Raw genomic sequence first — 18,160 nt, forward strand, 5'->3', positions numbered from 1 at the left:
CAGTTGAAGTTGGAATTACCTGATGAAGTTGTTCCTTGAGAAGACAGCTACAGTAAAATTGGTAACATCAAGATGAATCTGAGGTTTGGAGCTCCACCTACAGTTTGTTTGAAGACTGGTAACTCCAATGCCAAGAAAAATTTCTAGTTGGGAAAATTCTTACGCGTGCTTGGAAAGGTTTTTAATGTGTGTGTATTGTTACAATTAATGCTTAAATGTATACACAAGGGGTCAATTTAATTTTAGACATATTTTATTCCTTTGTTACTTGCTAGTTAGCTGTGAGTTAAAGCCTTTTGTTTTAGGTAAGATTGACATTCTGAAGATTGTAAATTTCAACAAGGGTTAAATGAGATGAGAAACTTTAGGGTTATTTGAATTGGACACTTTAGGTTGAGGGATTTTATAATTTTACATTCGGTTTCCATATTTCTTTGCGAAAACACTGCCATATGACTAGGCACTACACCTTTGAATGGGAGATTAAAAAAATTGCATGCCACTATAATTATACTCTGAAAAATATTCGTTCAGTCAATCAGCTAATATTTATTGTGTACTTACCATGTGCCAAACATTGCTCAAGGCCTTGGGCATGTATCAGTGAACAAAGCAGACAAAAACCAAAAAACCGTGCCCTCAAAGATCTTACATGTTAGTGATGGGTGAAGGAGTGATGGATTATAAACAATTATCACGTTAAACAAGTAAGTTACATAGCATATTAGAAGATTCTAAGCGCTATGGGAGAAAAGGGAACAGATTGAAGGAGAGGAGAAGTATAGGAGGCAGTTGCAATTTCAAATAGTGTGATCAGGTAAACCCTCATTGAGAAAATTTGAGTGCAGACTTGGTGGTAAGAAGAGCATTCCAGGCAAGAAACAGCAAGTGCAAAGGCCCTGAGCCAGGAGCTTGCTCATGTACTTAAGGAACAATGAGGACTCAGAGTGACTGGAATAGAGATGAGCAAAAGGGACTATAGCAGTAGGTCATGTAGGGTAGGGGTCAGCAAACTACAGTGTGGCCTGTCTTTGTAATAAAGTTTTATTGAGACACAGACATGCCCATTTGCTCACGTAATTTCTGTGGCTGCTTTCATGCCACAACTGCAGAGTTGAGTAGTTGAGACAGAGACCATCTGGCTCACAAAGACAAACATATTTACTGTCTGGCTCTTTAAAGAAAATGTTCCTGACCCTTGATGTAGGTAGGACCATAGAAGCCATTGTAGGGACATTGGGTTTGACTTGGAGAAAAATGAGGAGCCATGAGAGGGTTTTAACAGAAGGAAGATAGGATCTGACTTGTGTTTTGAAAGGATCATTATAGTGATCATGTTGACAAATTTTAGAGAGGCAAGAGTGGGAGCTGAGAAGTCACTTTGGATTGTGTTACACCGGGGTGCCCCCAGCTTACCATGGCAAATTCATCAGCGTGTAGCAGGATATTTTAAAGTTTTAAAGGATCCACAGCAATACTGACATCTGTCAGATACCGTGTGAGCTTCCAGCTAGTAGGTGGTTCACAGTTTCAACATTAGGTCATGCTACTTTCCTTTCAGGGCTGCCATATCTTTGTGAAGTTGGGTTCTTGGCAGCCCCTGTACTAAAAAGCCAGTACTCTTTGAAAATCAGTGTGGGGCAGGAAATGAGGCTGGCAGTGTCCAATTTCACTCCGAGGTTTGAGATGTTGTGCAGTGCCCAACTCACGCACTCTCCATTAGCAAGTAATTGTGGTTATTTAAGAGTGAAATAAAAATATTGTTTCTTTCCATTTATAGGTATTATTTTTCAAATGTCTACTTAGTTGTTGGAGCATTGTATTATTGTACAATGTATTCTGTGACTGGAGGATTTTTCTCCTGCAGCTTCTCTAATGAAATGCCACAATCTGGTGGCTTAAAAAAAAAAGCAGAAATTCTTTTTTTCACGGTTCTGGAGGCCAGAGTCTGAAATCAGTGTCACTGGGACAAAATTAAGGTGTAAGGAGGGCTGTAGTCCCTCCAGAGGCTCTGGGGGAAGATTTCGTTCCTTTCCTCTTACAGATCTGGTGGCTTCTGCCTGCCACACTCCGATCTTTGCTTCCTCCTCTGCTGTCTGTATCCAGTCTCCTTCTGCCTCAGTCTTACGTGTGAAGGGCCCCTGGCTGGCTCAGTCGGTGGACCATGGGACTCTTGATCTGGGGGTTGTTTGAGCCCCACGCTGGGCATAGAGAGTACTTAATAAATAAGTAAAAGGACATATGTGATTGCTAAGCTGGGCTAACTTCTCCATATCAAGATCCTTAGTTAATCACATACCCAAGGATCTTTTTTTCTAAATAAGGTAGTAAGATATACAGGTTTCAGGGATTAGGACCTGATCTCTTTGGATGGCCATTATCCAGCCTACTACAGGCATAAATACTTACTACATTTTTGGCACCTAACTACTTAATAAATGGGATTGTAAGGCATTTCTTTGAGCCTATAGGTGAGACACCAGGGGTTCGGTGAATAGAGAAAGTTTGGGAACCACTGAGTTAGGAGGCTCTGCCAATACCCGGGCAGGAGATGACAGGAGCTTGGACTGGAGTAGAAAGGGAGAAAAGTGGTCAGAAGTGACAAGTTCTAGGTACCATTTGAAGGTAAGGCAGATGGAATTTGCTGATGTTCCAGATGTGTGGTTGAGATATGTGGCTGGTTGGGAAAGAGAAGAGTCAAAAGACTGCAAAGCCTCCTTACACTTTTTCTGGAAAAAGTATTACTATGACCTGAGATGAAGAAAGCGCTGCATGGACCAGATATTTTGCTAAGAGGAGGGCAGATTGGCGGTTCCATGTTGCCGTGTTTAGAGAAGCAGATACAAAGAGAAGAAAAAAAGGGAAGGAAAAAATGCACATTCCTGACCAGGGCCTGCCTCCGGACCCTCCACCTCTCATGGTGGTCAAATGTCCCTCCACCCAGGAGCCTCTTAGAAGTTATTATGTTTTGACTTCTTATTCCAAACATGGACTGAGCAAATACAGACAGGGGAGACTCAGAAAACTTCATCTGAGCCAGAGTCCCAAAGAGGATAGGGCAAATGGGGCTCTGCTTTCAGGAACTGAAAATTATAGAACCCCCAAATTTAAAATAATTATGTCAAATGGTGGAGTGGAATTTCATTTTTTTAATGAAAAAAAATTTTAATATTTTATTTATTTGTCAGAGAGAGAGAGAAAGCACAAGCAGGGGGAGCGGCAGGCAGAGGGAAAAGCAGGCTCCCCGCTGAGGAAGGAGCCCCATGCAGGACTCGATCCCAGGATGCTGGGATCATGACCTGAGCTGAAGGCAGACACTTAACAAGTGAGCCACCCAGGCGTCCCTGGAGTGGAATTTCAGACGGATGGAGGCAGCAGCATCCTTTTTGAATCTCCCCAAATCCTCTCACAGAAATAGACCAACCAAAACCAAATGCCCATGGGTAGCATTTACCGCCCCCGCACCGCCCCCCACCGCCAAACAAGGGGGTGGGTGTAATGTAAGCCCTAACAGTTGTTTTGTGTGTGTGTGTGTGTGTGTGTGTGTTTGTAATGCAAGTGCCTGGCATAAGCTTTGATTGCTGAGTTATCCATTTCAGCATCCCCTTCAAAGACAGCTATCTCCAATAAACACAGTGCTAGCCACACGAGGGAGAAATAGCCAACTGAGGCTCCTTTGATTTAGAAATCTTAGTCAGTTTCAATAACTGAACTTTTGGGCCACTTGTCTTTTCTTTTCCCTTAAATTCCCACTCCTATGTTTTAAATTCACCACTAAGGAGTGAGTCCTTGAAACCCTAGGCCCCACCCTTGACCAGAATAAAAGCAGAACCCCTGGTCCCAGCGCTCTCTCTACCTGCGACCTCGCTGTGGGGCCCCAGGTATGCCGTGTAATTTCCAAGTCTTGTAAGTAATAAACCTCTATTTTTTCAAACTTCCCTGATGGTTGTTGCTAAAGGACTTGAAATTATAGTAAGAACCAGAGGGCTGCTCCAACCACATTGGTTATTGATGGGCTGAGCCCTGCACAAAACAGTGGGGCAGAGCACCAGCCACAGGCCCAGACCTGCCTGGTTCGGGTGTCTGCATGAGAGGCCGGGGTAATCAGGAGGACCCATGTGATGGCCTGGAGGGCAGGAGGACTTCAAACTGCCCACAGGTATTCACTCAGCAGGTGGGTCAAGGTGAGAACAGCAGCTGAGACCCGGAGGGGTGTTGTCCACCCACCTAGTGGCTACACACAAGGTGCCCGGGAGAGTGTCTAAAGGACTGGGGTGCTCTTGCCCCCTCTGTCCTGACACTGAGCAGCCAGAGCGCTGTTCCAGGATACGGCCCAGAGGAGAAGCTTCTCACAGACCGTCAGACACAAGGGGAAATGTCTTGATAAAAGTCTGGGGAAGGCAACAGAGCCAGGAAACCTCAGAGAGCAAGCTGCCGCGTTTTTGAATACTACATTTGACGAACAACGACGAACGAAAAAACAAATTCTGTGCAGTTAGCAACGTGGTCCTCAACCGCAACTCCTTTTCAAAGTGCACGAACGCTGATTTCACTTAAAACATGGACAACAAAGGATTGAGATCTAGTCCCACACAAAGGTAGCGTGGGGTCTGTCTCCATGGGATCGGATGGTGGGCCCCCAAATGTGGGGCGAGGATCCGGTGGAAGCTGGTGGCGCGGGAGGCCGAACAAAGGAGAGAGAAGTTCATTGAATCCACCGCAAGGGAGCGGGGAGCAGGACAGAAGACGGAAGCTGTCGGGAGGAGACAGTGGGTGGCGCTGTACTTAACGCGGGAAGGGGCGGGGGGAGGGGACGCACGGAATTTTCCCTTTTATGCTGACTGTGCCTGGGTTGTAAGTAGCCCGTTGGCTACTAAGGGCCTATGGATATTTTGAGGTGGGCGCCCGCCGGGCCCGGCTGTATCCAGCCACGTGGTCGCTGTGGCCCTTTCCGCCTTCCCCCGCTCCAGCCTGTCGGCCTAAAAGCAGCCTCGACAGGTAGCATCAGGAAAGGCGAATAAGGAGCAGAATGGCATCCCCTCAGGCAAGGAAAGCAAGTCCGAAAAGACAGGCCCACAAAGCAGATCAAGATCGGAACACGCTATTTCAAAACAAGCTAAAAGACATTTGAAGACGCAGTGCAAGAGATGAAAGAAGAGGGGGTGAGGGAGGGAAGGGGAGGTTAATATCTAACGGCTCCACAGTTTCTCTTTGGGGTGATGAAAAAGCTCTGGAAATGGGAAATGGCATTTTGGGTTTTGTTGATCTATTTCCGTGAGAAGGTTGGGGAGATTCAAAAACTAGACTGCTGGCTCCGTCTTTCTGGAGTCCTGCTCAGTTTTTGGACATAATTATTTTAAATGTGGACGGTGCTGATGGTTGCACCACATCAGGGATGTACTTAATGCCGCTGAATTCTAGACTTAAAAATGGTGAAACGGTTGGGTGCCTGGGTGGCTCAGTCATTAAGCGTCTGCTCAGGTCATGGTCCCAGGGTCCTGGGATCTAGCCCTGCCTCAGGCTCCTTGCTCCGCGGGAAGCCTGCTTCTCCCTCTCCCACTCCCCCTGCTTGTGTTCCTTCTCTCACTCTGTCAAATAAATAAATAAAATCTTAAAAAAAAAAAAAAGATGGTTAAACGGTCAATTTTGTGTTATGTATATTTTACCATAACAAAACAAAACAAAAAACCATGAAAGAACAACATAAATCAGAATTTGGCGAGAGGAAAGAGCTCCGGACAGAATTAAAACTAAAATTAAAAATTTCAGAAATGAAGACTTAAATTAAAAATAACATAAGAGTTAATGAACATAATGGATAAGGCCTTAAGAGAAACAAACAAGAAAAGTAGGAAATTTTTAAAAATCAAAAAGAAGATAAAAAGAATTCTAGAGAAATGGCAAACAGAAAAGATTGGCAAAAAAGCCAGGACAACTCTGAAAAGAGTAATACAAATACATATAAGAATTTAGTATGCTATAAAAGTGACATTACCAGTCAGTGGGACAAATTAGTCAAAACACTGTGATATATACATGTTGAGACATAAATAATTTCTCTGGAAGGAGTCACAGTGTGGCAAGAGTAGATATCTCTTAGGGGGCAGGGAAGTGGGCAGCTGGGTGTTTCTGTTGAATACCTTTTGTACCTTGTCCCATCATGTGAATTTATTACCTCTGAAGTCTGACTGCCTGAGTTCAAACCCCAGCTCCCCCAACTGCTAGCTCTTAATCTTGGGCAAATTCTTGACAGTCTCCGAGCCTATCTCATTATCTGTGAAATGTAGTGAATAAACTCTTGAAAAATGTAAAATACTATTGGAAACAACCCAGATGTCCACCAAGTGATGAATGATTAAACAAATGTGGTAGAGCCATGCAATAGAATATCACAGTCCTAAAAAGCAATGATGTAGACACACTACAACATGGATAAACTTTGAAAACATTATGCTAAGAGGTCAGACACAAAGGTCATGTATTGTATTATTTCATACATATGAAATGTCCAGAGAAGGCAAATCCAGACAGATAGAAAGCAGATCCCCGGTTGCCAGGGGCTGGAGGGACGAGGGAATGAGACGTGACTGCTAATGGTTAAGAGAGTTTCTTTTTGGGGTGATGAAAATGTTAAGGGTTAGATAATCGTGATGGTTGCACAAGCTTGTGAATGTACTAAATGACACTGAATTTACCATCTCAAAAGGTGACTTTTATGGAATGATAATTATATCTCAAACAAAATAATTTTTAAAATGCAAATGACCAGTTTTCCCGTGGTGACTTTCGCTGTCCCCATCTCTCCCCTCCCCCACTCCATTCCCTTTCAGGCCCCGCCCCTCCCCTCCCCCCACCCTGCCTCCCTCCCTCCAGCCGCCCCACGAGGTCCCGAGGAGCACAGTTAGAGCCGTGGCGCCCGCGTGCTGCCGCTGTGCGCGCGCTACCCGGTGCGCTCCGGCGCCCGGCGCCCGCCGCTCTTACCCTGCGGGGAGGGACCGGCGGATTTTTCTCGTGCGCTTGGGTTGGTCACGTTTAGAGAAGCCGGCATGCGCCAGCGCCGATGGAGGACGACCTGACAGGCCCCTCAAGTTAACATTTAGGTCCCTCCAGAAGTTTGATCTCGACCACCAGTAACCTCCGGACGCTGTGCTCTGAAAGCCAGGTTGGCCGCCTACCGGCGCTTGCAAATACTGAAGGCTTTGGAGCCATAGAGGCCTCAAATGGAAGCCTTGCGCTCCGCCCGCAGCGTGACCTAAGCCCATTGCCGAATCTCGCTAGTCAAGTGGCACAGCGGGACTAGCCTTGCAGGTTATTGTGCACGTTCACTGGAGCAGTGCGTTCGCGGGCCTGGGGCATCGGTGTTCCGGAAGCGGTGATTTATATCCCAGGCCCGGTTCTGCGTGGCCCCCCTGCTGCCGCAGTTCCCTTGGCTAGGCTCCTGTTACCAGCTGCCCCCACGATAAATGTGAGTCCTTGCAATCCTTCTGGTAGATTCCCCTATGATTTATACTTCCCTTACCCAACCATAGTCAGATGGATAAGGCAACCCAAACCTTCTGGAGGTGTGTCCTGAGTCTCTTGTTTTCAAAAATCCCTACCTGGTGGACATGGGACATAGGGCCAGTCTCCATGAAAGGCTTTACATTTTTCCTAGTCAACCAAGACTCATCTTCTATCATCTTCAAGTCTATACAAAATGTATTCTTTTAAGCCTAACCTCAGACCCTGATTCTGCCATTTCCCCCACTCCTGCTTTTTATAAACCCATAAAATCTCTCTCCTCTTTTGGCCTTTCTAGGCCTGGACCAAGCTCCTTTCTCTTTTCTTATCTTTTTCTCTCATTCTCCCATCCAACTTCCAGTTCTTTCTCTCTCATGCAGCCTTTGATCCCCACCCGCACCAAAGAAAAACCACAGTTAACAGCACCTCAGAACTCAAAAAGGCTTCTTTATTTCTAATCGACTAATTATATTTATTACGTTTTATTAAGTCTTAAAATATACGCAAATAGAGAAATTTATATCTATCTATCTATATATGAATTGGTACCAACAATCCTAGCACTTCTTATATTGCATAGCCATAATATCGAGCAATTTCCATATCTTTTTCCCTCTCAGTGAAAAACCGCACTTTCCCCAAAGAGGTGTATTTGGCAGCATTCTCACGCTCTTGCTGAGCCTGCCTCTTCATGGCTTCCCGCTCTGGCCTCTGCTCTTTTGTGATGGGCTTTGACATTACTGGCTCAGGGACATTGGGTTTCCTCCATGGAATTGGTTGAAAGCAGAAGTCTTGGAGTAGAAATTGACTTTGAGGTTTGGGTGGGGACTGAAGCTTGGTCACAGCAGGGCGAGCAGGCTCCCACTGGAGAGAAGTGCAAGATGATGTTTTGTAGGGTGCAGGCCTAGAGGCAGCAGACTGTGGGACACTAGGCCGGGTAGGGTTGGTCAAACCTGGTCGGGTGGGATTGGTTGAAATTGGCTGAGCTGGTCTGGCAGGACCTGTCAAGGAGGCAGGAGTCAGCCGGGATGAATTGACTCTAACAGGTTGAGCTGAGCTAGTAGAACCAGGCCGGGCAGGGTAAGACCGATGTGAGGCCAGAGACTGTGGCCTCCTAGGAACAGGTCGAGCCTGAGGCTTCTCCAAGGTTGGAAAAGGCAAAGGCACCAACTTGACCTTCCCAGGAGGTGGCAGCTCATACTGGGATGGAGAGGGACACTCTTTGTCAGCACCTCTGTCTCGTTTCTGGGCTTTGACTTGATTTTTCTGAGGACCTTTACCCTCACGGGGGGTATCAAGCCATGGTTTGATGGCTGAGGATGGCTGGGCATCTTTCGGGTTGCTGGAGCTTACCAGGGCCCGGGAGGAAGACAGTCCAGTTTTCTTATCACTCTTCTTCCCCAGTGCATGAAAAACCTGCACAGACTCCAACATGTGCATGCCTAGGCAGCTTCGAGGCTTCTTAAAGGTCTCTTGGCTAAGCTCGGGTTGATTTTTCTTCCGCTTCATCTTGGGAATGGTTGGCTTCTCCTCTGCCTTGACTTTATTCCCTGACTGCTTACTCTCTTCAGCTTTTTTGGGGTTGTTTTCTCTGGTCCTTTTGGTCTTTTCCTGCCCATGGCTCTTAGTTTTGCTGGACCTGCTGGATGCAGCTTTCTGAGATTTGCTGTTGGAATGCTTGGCTGTGTTCACAGGAGCCCTGTTACTGTCTACAGCATCGCAAATAACCACTTCTCCCCCTAAGAGGCACTCTGGGTTCTTCACCTGGATTTTGGTCTTGGGAGCACCGTTGATAGGCTCCGTGGCTTTATGCTTGTTCTTCCTGACCTGATTAGAGGGAGCCTTTATGACACTTGACTTTTCTTGCACCTGATTCAACTTGATGACTCTGGTATCTTTGGCTTTGATCACCTTGGGACCTTTGGCTTGATCAAGGTCTTTCAAGGAATTCAAGAGCTGGGGAAGATGAATGTCCTCCACCAGTGTAGCGATGTCTGCAAAACCACCAGTAGATTCAAGCTCATTTTCAAGGCTCACTTGGTCTTCGAGACTCAGGGTATTTTTTCCCAGATTGGTGTTTTCAGAACCAGGCTGCTCCTCCTGGCCCGGGGGATCAATGCAGGCCAGGAGCTGGTGAATATCAGGAATTTCTAAAGGAAGTAGTGGAGGGTCTTGGTTTTCTATTGGGATCTGGTAGGCATCCAGAGGCTTTGAACACTTGGTTTTAATATCATCCAAATTCTTGTTCTCTGTTTGTTCATGGCTTGGAGCTGGAGGCAGTGCCAGGACATTACTAGAACTCTGGACTGGAGCTATCATTGAGATGTCTCCAAGCTCAGGTGGTGGGTTACTTTCAAGCATCTGGATATTTCTGCTACTGCAGGACTTGGGGAATTCAGGAGTTTGTGGCAGACAAAATGTCTGACTTGGAGGTTGCAATCCCAGGGAAGTCTCCATCCCCAGGGAAGTCTCCATCACTACAAAGGAATCAAGGAAAAAGTCATTCCCTGGTAAGTGAGATGCTCCCCCTAGACACTAACACAGAAATCATGCACCTCCCAGCAATGGGCAGGGCAGTTCTACCAGCTTTTCTTAAGGATCAAGGACAGCACCGTGCAGCGCTAGGAGATATAGGAGGTGACTTCTAGTTCTTACAGGTGATCATTTGATGTCATTGGTTCTTGGTTTTCTTTGTATTTTATAGGGTTGTTTTAAGTCAAATAAGAAGTAAAAGTGGTTTTTATATTATGAAATGTTTAACAAAGCCTAGCATTCTCATATAGAGTCACTTCAAGTCTCTCCCCTTTCCTTAAAGAATAAGAATACTTCACACCATGGACTGGGAGAGGGAATGGAGCTCTTCCTGATAAAATATGTAAGCAAGGGTAAATTCTTAGCCTGCTTGCTTTGGACAGGATCTCGGAATGTGAGGTCTTAACTCCTGGTGTAAATTAAGGAAGTGAGGCAGTTAAACAGGCTCCATCACAACAAGAGTTCCGAAATGCTTTCCAAAGAGACTGAAGCAATAGCTCAGGGAAGGGAGTTCATTACCGTGTGGTAGTACAGGGAGGGTGATCGGCTAGGGCAGTGAAAAGTGTGGGAGCCCTTGCTATGCTCTTGGGGTTCCTGCACTTGTAGCATCGCTGGCCATTACAGTGTGCCACCTTCCCACCTCTGTGTAGTGTTCTTGAACAGAGTCTGAAAGTGGAGAGCACCGAGCAAGGATCGTGGTTATTAACCTCTCAGGACTTACGTTCTGCCCATCTGGGGACTCACTACCTCTCAGCTGCAGATTTGACCCTATTTTTGAAGGCTGACCTTATTTCTCTCCCTCTTGCTATCTCTACTCACCTTGAAAACTTGTTTCTGTGAGGGGTTGGGCAGACACAGAGTAGTAGATTCCAGAGGTGGAGGCTGGTGGTGGGACGTTTGCGGGCTGAACCTCCTTTAGTACCATCACCATTTCTGGCTGAGGGGCAGAGGCCCTACTTCCGGTGTATGACACTGAGCCGTAGGATTGCAGGCAGGGGCCAAGTTCTCCAGACAGTAGAGGCCCCAGTGTGCCTTGATTATAGTAATATACCTGGCTTCCTTCCTGGTAGGGAAGTGCTAGGCTATGTCCTTGATTTGGCATCTGAGATGGTGTTCCCTGAACAAGGCTGGCGGAAAGCGATGGATACAGAGGGACCATGTTATTGGCCTCTGAAGTTTTATCATACGGGGCTGCCATAGACGTGGAAGACACAGCTGTGTCCCGGTCAATGACAGTCACAGTGAACTCTCCGAGCGAAGAGGACTTCTTTTCAGTACTTCCTGTGACATCCCACTCAAAAATCCCGGGATAGGAAGCAACTGACGTGGAGATCTGGCTCTGGCCAGTAACTCCAGACAACATGGTTGTACTGGAATGTTGGTAAAGGTAGGCACTCCCCATGAGTGGCTGGAAGGAGGTGCCAGAAGCTGATGGCAGTAGCCATGCCGAACTGACCGCTGGAGCGGAGACTTGGGAGAAGTTGCAGATGCTTCCTGTCAGGGAAGCCGCATTGCTCACCACGGGGAGAGAGAGCTGCAGAGAGTTTGGAGTTCCAAGTAAAGATGGATTTTGGAAATTTTCTGTAGGGAACAAGAGGGTGATGAAAAATCAGGGGGATGGATCAATTCTCACTATGTTTGAGGAACAGCATTATCTTAAAGTTGTTGCTACCAGGAAGCCTCTGATACCAACGCTTGCTGAGATACCAAAACCCAAACCGTGTAGGATGGTGGTCGGTACTCTTCTATAGTCACCGCCCGAGCTCCAGCTTGGGCCCGGGTGTGCAGAAGACCCAGGTGGTGTGCTTCATGCATCATTCTGTAGGCGAGAAGCAGCCTTCTCCCTGCCCTAGCTTTGCCTGGAGCCTGCCCCAGCAGCCACTCGCATAACACTTCGTTCTAGAATGAAGCATTTCAGCACTCGGAGGGCCTCAGAGAGCGTCTGTTCTCACGTCCTCCAAGGGACAAAACTGAGGCTCAGGGAGGTCACATTGACTTGTTCAAGTTCTCCCCTGATGTTAGATCTCATTACCATGTTACAGAGCCTAAGTATCATGACTTCTTGCCAGGACCCTACTCTGAGCATGACACTGTCAGAAGCCAGGAGAAATGCAACTAATACAGACCTTTCCTCCCCCCATTAGAGAACAGTACAGCTATGACCATATTGTAACTTCAGTGTCTCATTTTGCTTGTGCAGTTCACATGTTATTTCCTAGAGTTCACATACAGCTCAGTCCACTGGTAAATGTAAAGGGTCCCTCTTGGGGCGCCTGGCTGGCTCAGTCAGAGGGGTGTGTGACTCTTGATCTCAGGGTTGTGAGTTCGAACCCCACGGTGGGTATAGAGACTACTTGAAAATAAAATCTTTTTTAAAAGAAAAAAGGGTCATTCTTATTCCTTTAAATCTGGTTTCTGATCCTACCTCATAATGACTACCTGAGAGTAAGTTTCTCAAGAAGTGCTTTTTGAAAGAAAAAAGTTATTTAAACTCTCTGAGCTTCAGATTACTCATCTATAAAGTGGTTATAATAATAATAACAATGCTAATAATGGAAATAATTCTTACATGAATGAAAGTGGTACATTACACTTTTTATATTTATATGAAGGAAGATATATTATGTTCTGGAAAGACTGAAAAATCATGAAAAACATATATTACAGAACTAAGAAGAAATATATAGATATTAGCGAAAACTGGGATACTTAGCAAGCATCAGGGCATAATAAGTTCACTAATAAATGAAATTCTGTATCATATATGCAATATGATGGGAGTATTGCCTACCCTATTTTGCTGAATACTACTAACCAAAACACAGCCCACAATAGAATGAGTTCCTAGCCAGTGCATACAGACAGAGAAGATATATCAGTAAAAATTGCCACACAAGCAGCAAATGCCATAAATGTGAATGTAGAGGTAGCCACAATTTTTGTAGACAAATATTTCAATAAAATCTGGTACAAAGCAGAGAGGGAAATAGTAAGTTTAAAGGAATTCCATTATGGGTTCATTCACATTTTTTCTGAATATTACCCAGCAAGTAACAGGTACTAGGTCTAGTAGAAATATATGTTTCAACTGAACTCTACCTCTGAAACTAATAATATACTATATGTTAATTAACTGAATTTAAGTTAAAAAATAAATAAAATCAGAAGAAAACAATAAGAAAGACATATATATTTCAATATAATCGTATAACAAAAGCGAACACTTAAAAAACATCATGAAGGTTTTTATATTCATCCAAAAATTTATTTTAATCATCTTCAACATCCAGGAAAATGTCACCCTCAAAGCCTAAAAAAGCCATCATCACTAAAATCAAATTAAAAAATTTTTAATGTAGGAAAACCCAAAGGACTCCACAAAACTGTTTTAGATAAATGTGGAATTAGAGATGTGGGGCTTGATTTTTTCTTTTCTTGTTAGGTTGCTAACTAAGATCTAAAAACAGATGTGTGCCCTCTGTGTTGGGAAGAAAATAACTGTAGAGATGAGAAGCAGCCTTATGATTCAATCTAGGAGATGCCAATTTTAAAACAAACTTAGTCTGATTTTTAATAAGCAAAACATCTACATAGCTTAAAAATCAAAATGAAATAAAACCGAGGGGCACCTGGGTGGCTCAGTCATTAAACGTCTGCCTTCGGCTCAGGTCATGATCTCAGGGTCCTGGGATCGAGCCCCACGTCGGGGGTCCCTGCTCAGCAGGAAGCCTGCTTCTCCCTCTCCCACTCCCCCTGCTTGTGTTCCCTCTCCTGTTGTGTCTCTCTCTGTCAAATAAATAAATAAAATCTTAAAAAAAAAGAAATAAAACTGAAAATTCTGTTTCTTCCATCCCCCCTTAGATAGCTACTTTTATTAGTTGCTTGTTGATAGGAAGCATCTTTTCTAAATTGTATTTCTAAAATGTTTACATTTTAAACTTTTAAGTGCCATCTGTGTTCAGGGGGGCAATAACAAAACCCAAACAGCTGAGTATGACTTTTCTGTAAGCTGCTTTTCCTGGTGAGGCCCTATTCTGCCCTTCCTTTCCTGCCTTGTCTATTAATGGAAGTGTTTGTTAAAATCAACTTTGTTTTGCCCTGCTCTAAGCAGATTTCACTTTATGCTCTTTCTGCTTTAATTTAAAATCTTTGGTTCCCTTCAACAATGCATCCTAAACCACCTCTTTTTTTCTTGAGAGCTCCTCTACTCTTCCCCTTCATTCTTTTTTTTTTTTTTTAAGATTTATTTATTTATTTATTTTGGAAAGAGAGAGGGAGAGAGAGAAGCAGACTTTCCGCTGAACACGTAGGGAGCCTGATGCAGGGCTCCATCTCAGGAGATCATGACCTGAGCCGAAGGCAGATATTTAGCCGCTCAACTGACTGAGCCATCCAGGCGCCCCGCCTCCCCTTCATTCTTATTATTTTCTCCTCCCCCTTGGTTCCTGTTGGCCTGTGTTGAGGGAGGCAATCCTGAACTTCCTTACCTTTTAAGACTTGCCTCCCCAGAGCCCACTCTTCTCCATCCTCTTTCCCTGATTTCCTTTTTCACCCACACCGGGTAGAAAACTTCAAATCATGTGACTCTGACTTTCTGAACAGCAGTAAATTTAAAATACTACAGTTGAAATATTAGTGGAGGGACCATTTCAGATGAAACATCTTGGTAAATATTGCTAGTTTTCTACATAACTGAGGTTTTCTCTCTTTCTGTTGAAACACTCTCAAGAAATCTCTGATTTCATTTTCTCCATGGGTGCCCTTTAAGGCTCAATATTAGAAAATAAAGGGACCAGAGAGAACAACCAATCTAACATCCTAACATAACAGACAAGGAAAAAACAGATTTTGTGAGTCAATGACTCATCCAAAGTCACACAGCTAGTAAATGCCAACGTCAAAACTGAAATGAGGTCTCAGATTTTTAGTTCAGTACTTTCCCCCATTAGTCCGTTCTATTTTGAATCTACAACTAAATTTAGGTAAAAAAAAAAAAATCCAATGAAAAACTTTTAAAAGTCTCTTTCCTTACCAGGCATGGTTAGAGAAGAAGAGGAAACATCCACTGCAGAAAAAAGGGATGAGGAGCCGATACTAGAGGGTGTCGGAGCGGCTGAAGCCAAGGAATACATGTGTCCAGTACGAAGGTCACCGGTCACTGGTCACTTGCGATGATCCAAATTTATTTACAGACAACTCCATGGAAACCCCAAGATTCTACCAGGTGGTGGTAGGTTTGGTGGGAGAATGATGTCACAAAGCAGGCAGTTTAAAGGTATGAGGGAGCCAATGGGGAGGTCAGATTCCCAACAAGAAGACGGGATTGGGTGGAAGGAGTGGTAGGAGAGCTAAGACAACACCTAAGTGGTACCTAATCTTACAAGACAGATGTGATAGTCTCACTTTCCCCAGGATCTTATGTTAGGGGAATCATCTCAACGTTTCTTAGAGATGTTCATTAATATAATTACCTAATAGTTATTTATATTCTATATATCATATTTTATCTTGTGTATTCTACATTTATAATTATATATACAGTTAATTAACATCCTTAGAGGCAAAGGAAAGGCACATCTAGGTTGAACAATTACGGGTGTTCTGAAATAATAGTCAATCTGATTAGTGAACTTACTGCAGCTTTTAAGGAGCAAAGGAAGGGATTAAAGAGGTCTTTTGGTAATTTGGTTAAAGAATAGGGTGAAGTTCGTTGAATGCACTTTGTGGGGAACGATGTGGTGCAGGCTCTTCTCTTTCATTCTTCTCCTTGAATCCTAACTTTCTTGGACTGCGCTGGGCTGGGCCAGGTTGGACTTAGATCTCTCTTCTCTCTTTCATCATGGGCATTGTTTCTGGGACAAGCCTTGATCTTGCATTCTTACACTCCTGGATGTTACTTCTGGTCAACTTCCAGCAGCAGGAGTCTTCTTTTCAGTGCCTGATGCTTCCCAAAATGAATTCTGCCCATTAGAAGCAAATACCAGAGAGCTGGAGGACACAGCTGATTGCAGACCTTTCCTTTTCCAGCATTTGGTTGCAATTCTTTTGCCCATAATTCGCTACCTCTGGCTCTTTGGGCCACACGGGCATCCTGCCATCCCGTTCTTTTATAGGTAAAAGGCATTGGTGGCATTTGGGATACTTTCCCTTTTTCCTTCTCAGTTAAGTGTATCCAGTGTGGCAGTTACTGTAGCCTCCGCCCCCCCTTGCAAACAGCCACTGTAGAATCTTGGGCCTCTAGGATTCTCTGCCTGCCATGCTTGGGTGCAAGATCAGGCAAAATGAAGAGGAGAATAGTTAGAGAAAGAAGAGGACATTCTTTGAGGATAGGGAACATGCGTGGGAAGAGTACAGGAAAAAAGAGATTCATGTGGATTTTTGCTTTCTGTGAGAAATAAATTGACACTGGGACGCCTGGGTGGCTCAGTCGTTAAGCGTCTGCCTTCGGCTCAGGTCATGATCCTGGGGTCCTGGGATCAAGCCCCGCATCAGGCTCCCTGCTCAGCGGGGAGCCTGCTTCTCCCTCTGCCTGCCACTCCCCCTGCTTGTGCGCTCGCTCTCTCTCTCTGACAAGTAAATAAACTCTTAAAAAAAAAAGTAAGTTGACACATTTTGGCCTCATTTTGTATTAACAGAACATGCAATTATATACATGTTCATATAAATGTAAATTTATATATACATATTAGTATAACACTGACATAACAATTATATTAATTCATATATAACATATTGATTATAATGTAACTTATATAATAATATATTTTAGTATTTAATATCTTATAGTCATTAAATTATTTATGCAACTAGATAGTGCAGCAACTTCCATGAACTCTCTACACTAAAGAGAATGATCTTAAATATATTTTTTCACTTTTTTGCCATATTACCTCATTTATATCATTGATTGGTATGTTTGTAGAATATAGGTTTTTTTTTTAAAGATCTTATTTGGGGCGCCTGGGTGGCTCAGTCGTTAAGCGTCTGCCTTCGGCTCAGGTCATGATCCCAGGGTCCTGGGATCGAGCTCCGCATCGGGCTCCCTGCTCCGTGGGAAGCCTGCTTCTCCCTCTCCCACTCCCCCTGCTTGAGTTCCTGCTCTTGCTGTCTCTCTCTCTGTCAAATAAATAAAATCTTAAAAATAAATAAATAAATAAAGATCTTATTTGTCAGAAAGAGAGAGAGAGAGCACAAGCAGGGGGAGCTGCAGAGAGGGAGAAGCCGGCTCCCTGCCTAGGTCTGGATTTTCTTGTATCAATTATAACTGAGTTTGTTGTGTTTTTTAGCACATTGGAAGTGCAAGACCAATATACCTTTTGTAGTTTCTGATAGATTTAAGTCACCTTTTATATATTATCATATCCATAGATATATGTACCATTCATACTTTTTGGCCACTCTATGCCTATTGAATATTTTTTTCATAAATTCCAAAAGAATATTTTATGATTGAGCACCAAATTTGAATGTACCTAATTGTAAGTTTGCAAATGTGCTGTGCTATCTTAAATCTTTTCTTTTTCCAAATAGCAATTTGATAATACTGACCTGTTTTACATTATGTGTAAGTTTTCAGAATTGTAAATGCTTATGGACTTAAACTTGGCTAGAATATGACTGTCCCAGAAATGTTAAAGCTAGTGATCTTTTTACCCATTCATTTAATCATTTACTCAATAACTCTGATCTTCCTGACCCTCAGTTTGTCCAGATCTCAAGTGGTTGTGAAGACGAACTGTGTATATAAAATACTTTCAGAAATTAGAAACTAAAAAATAAGTAACAAAAGTAACAAAAAAACCAAGCTATTATAGCTGGAATTCAGTACTCTATCCTGCCTTCAGACCTACTACAGGACCTGCTGTCCTTTGCTGTTCCAGGTAGGGCAGAAATTCAGAGCTTTTCTAACAGGTACAGATCCCTATCCCTGATACTGTGTGGCAACCTTAGACTTGAGCTTTTACTCTTATCTCTCTTAGTTATTTTTTTGTTTTGTCTATAACCTAAATACCTACTGTCAACCTCTAATGTGAAACCTAGTGCATGATAACAATCCAGTAACAGTTTCACCGTGAGTGGGAGCGCAGGCTGGTACGGTATTTTGGGAGGGTAGTGAGGCAGTATCTTT

At 43.9% G+C, this 18,160-nt stretch overlaps 1 protein-coding gene across 1 annotated transcript; it reads right to left on the bottom strand.

Moving 5' to 3' along the window:
* Positions 1-8,067: 8,067 nt before the first annotated feature.
* On the bottom strand, positions 8,068-15,202 carry C10H2orf78 (chromosome 10 C2orf78 homolog). Its single transcript, XM_036084438.2, has 3 exons — positions 15,065-15,202; positions 10,852-11,613; positions 8,068-9,977 (listed from the first exon to the last, which is right to left on the bottom strand). Exons 1-3 carry the CDS (start codon positions 15,162-15,164, stop codon positions 8,068-8,070), a joined length of 2,772 nt encoding a protein of 923 aa, XP_035940331.1. The 5' UTR covers positions 15,165-15,202.
* Between the last annotated feature and the right edge of the window lie 2,958 nt (positions 15,203-18,160).

The sequence above is a fragment of the Halichoerus grypus genome, chromosome 10 (genome assembly GCF_964656455.1).
Source record: "Halichoerus grypus chromosome 10, mHalGry1.hap1.1, whole genome shotgun sequence".
Taxonomy (NCBI): Eukaryota; Metazoa; Chordata; class Mammalia; order Carnivora; family Phocidae; genus Halichoerus; species Halichoerus grypus.

Coding starts and splice junctions, on each gene's coding strand:
- C10H2orf78 (XM_036084438.2), bottom strand. CDS start 15,164: ATGTATTCCTTGGCTTCAGCCGCTCCGACACCCTCTAGTATCGGCTCC. Junction 11,614..15,064: donor TTCTTCTCTAACCATGCCTG/GTAAGGAAAGAG, acceptor TGTTCCCTACAG/AAAATTTCCAAAATCCATCT. Junction 9,978..10,851: donor CACAGAAACAAGTTTTCAAG/GTGAGTAGAGAT, acceptor ATTCCTTTGTAG/TGATGGAGACTTCCCTGGGG.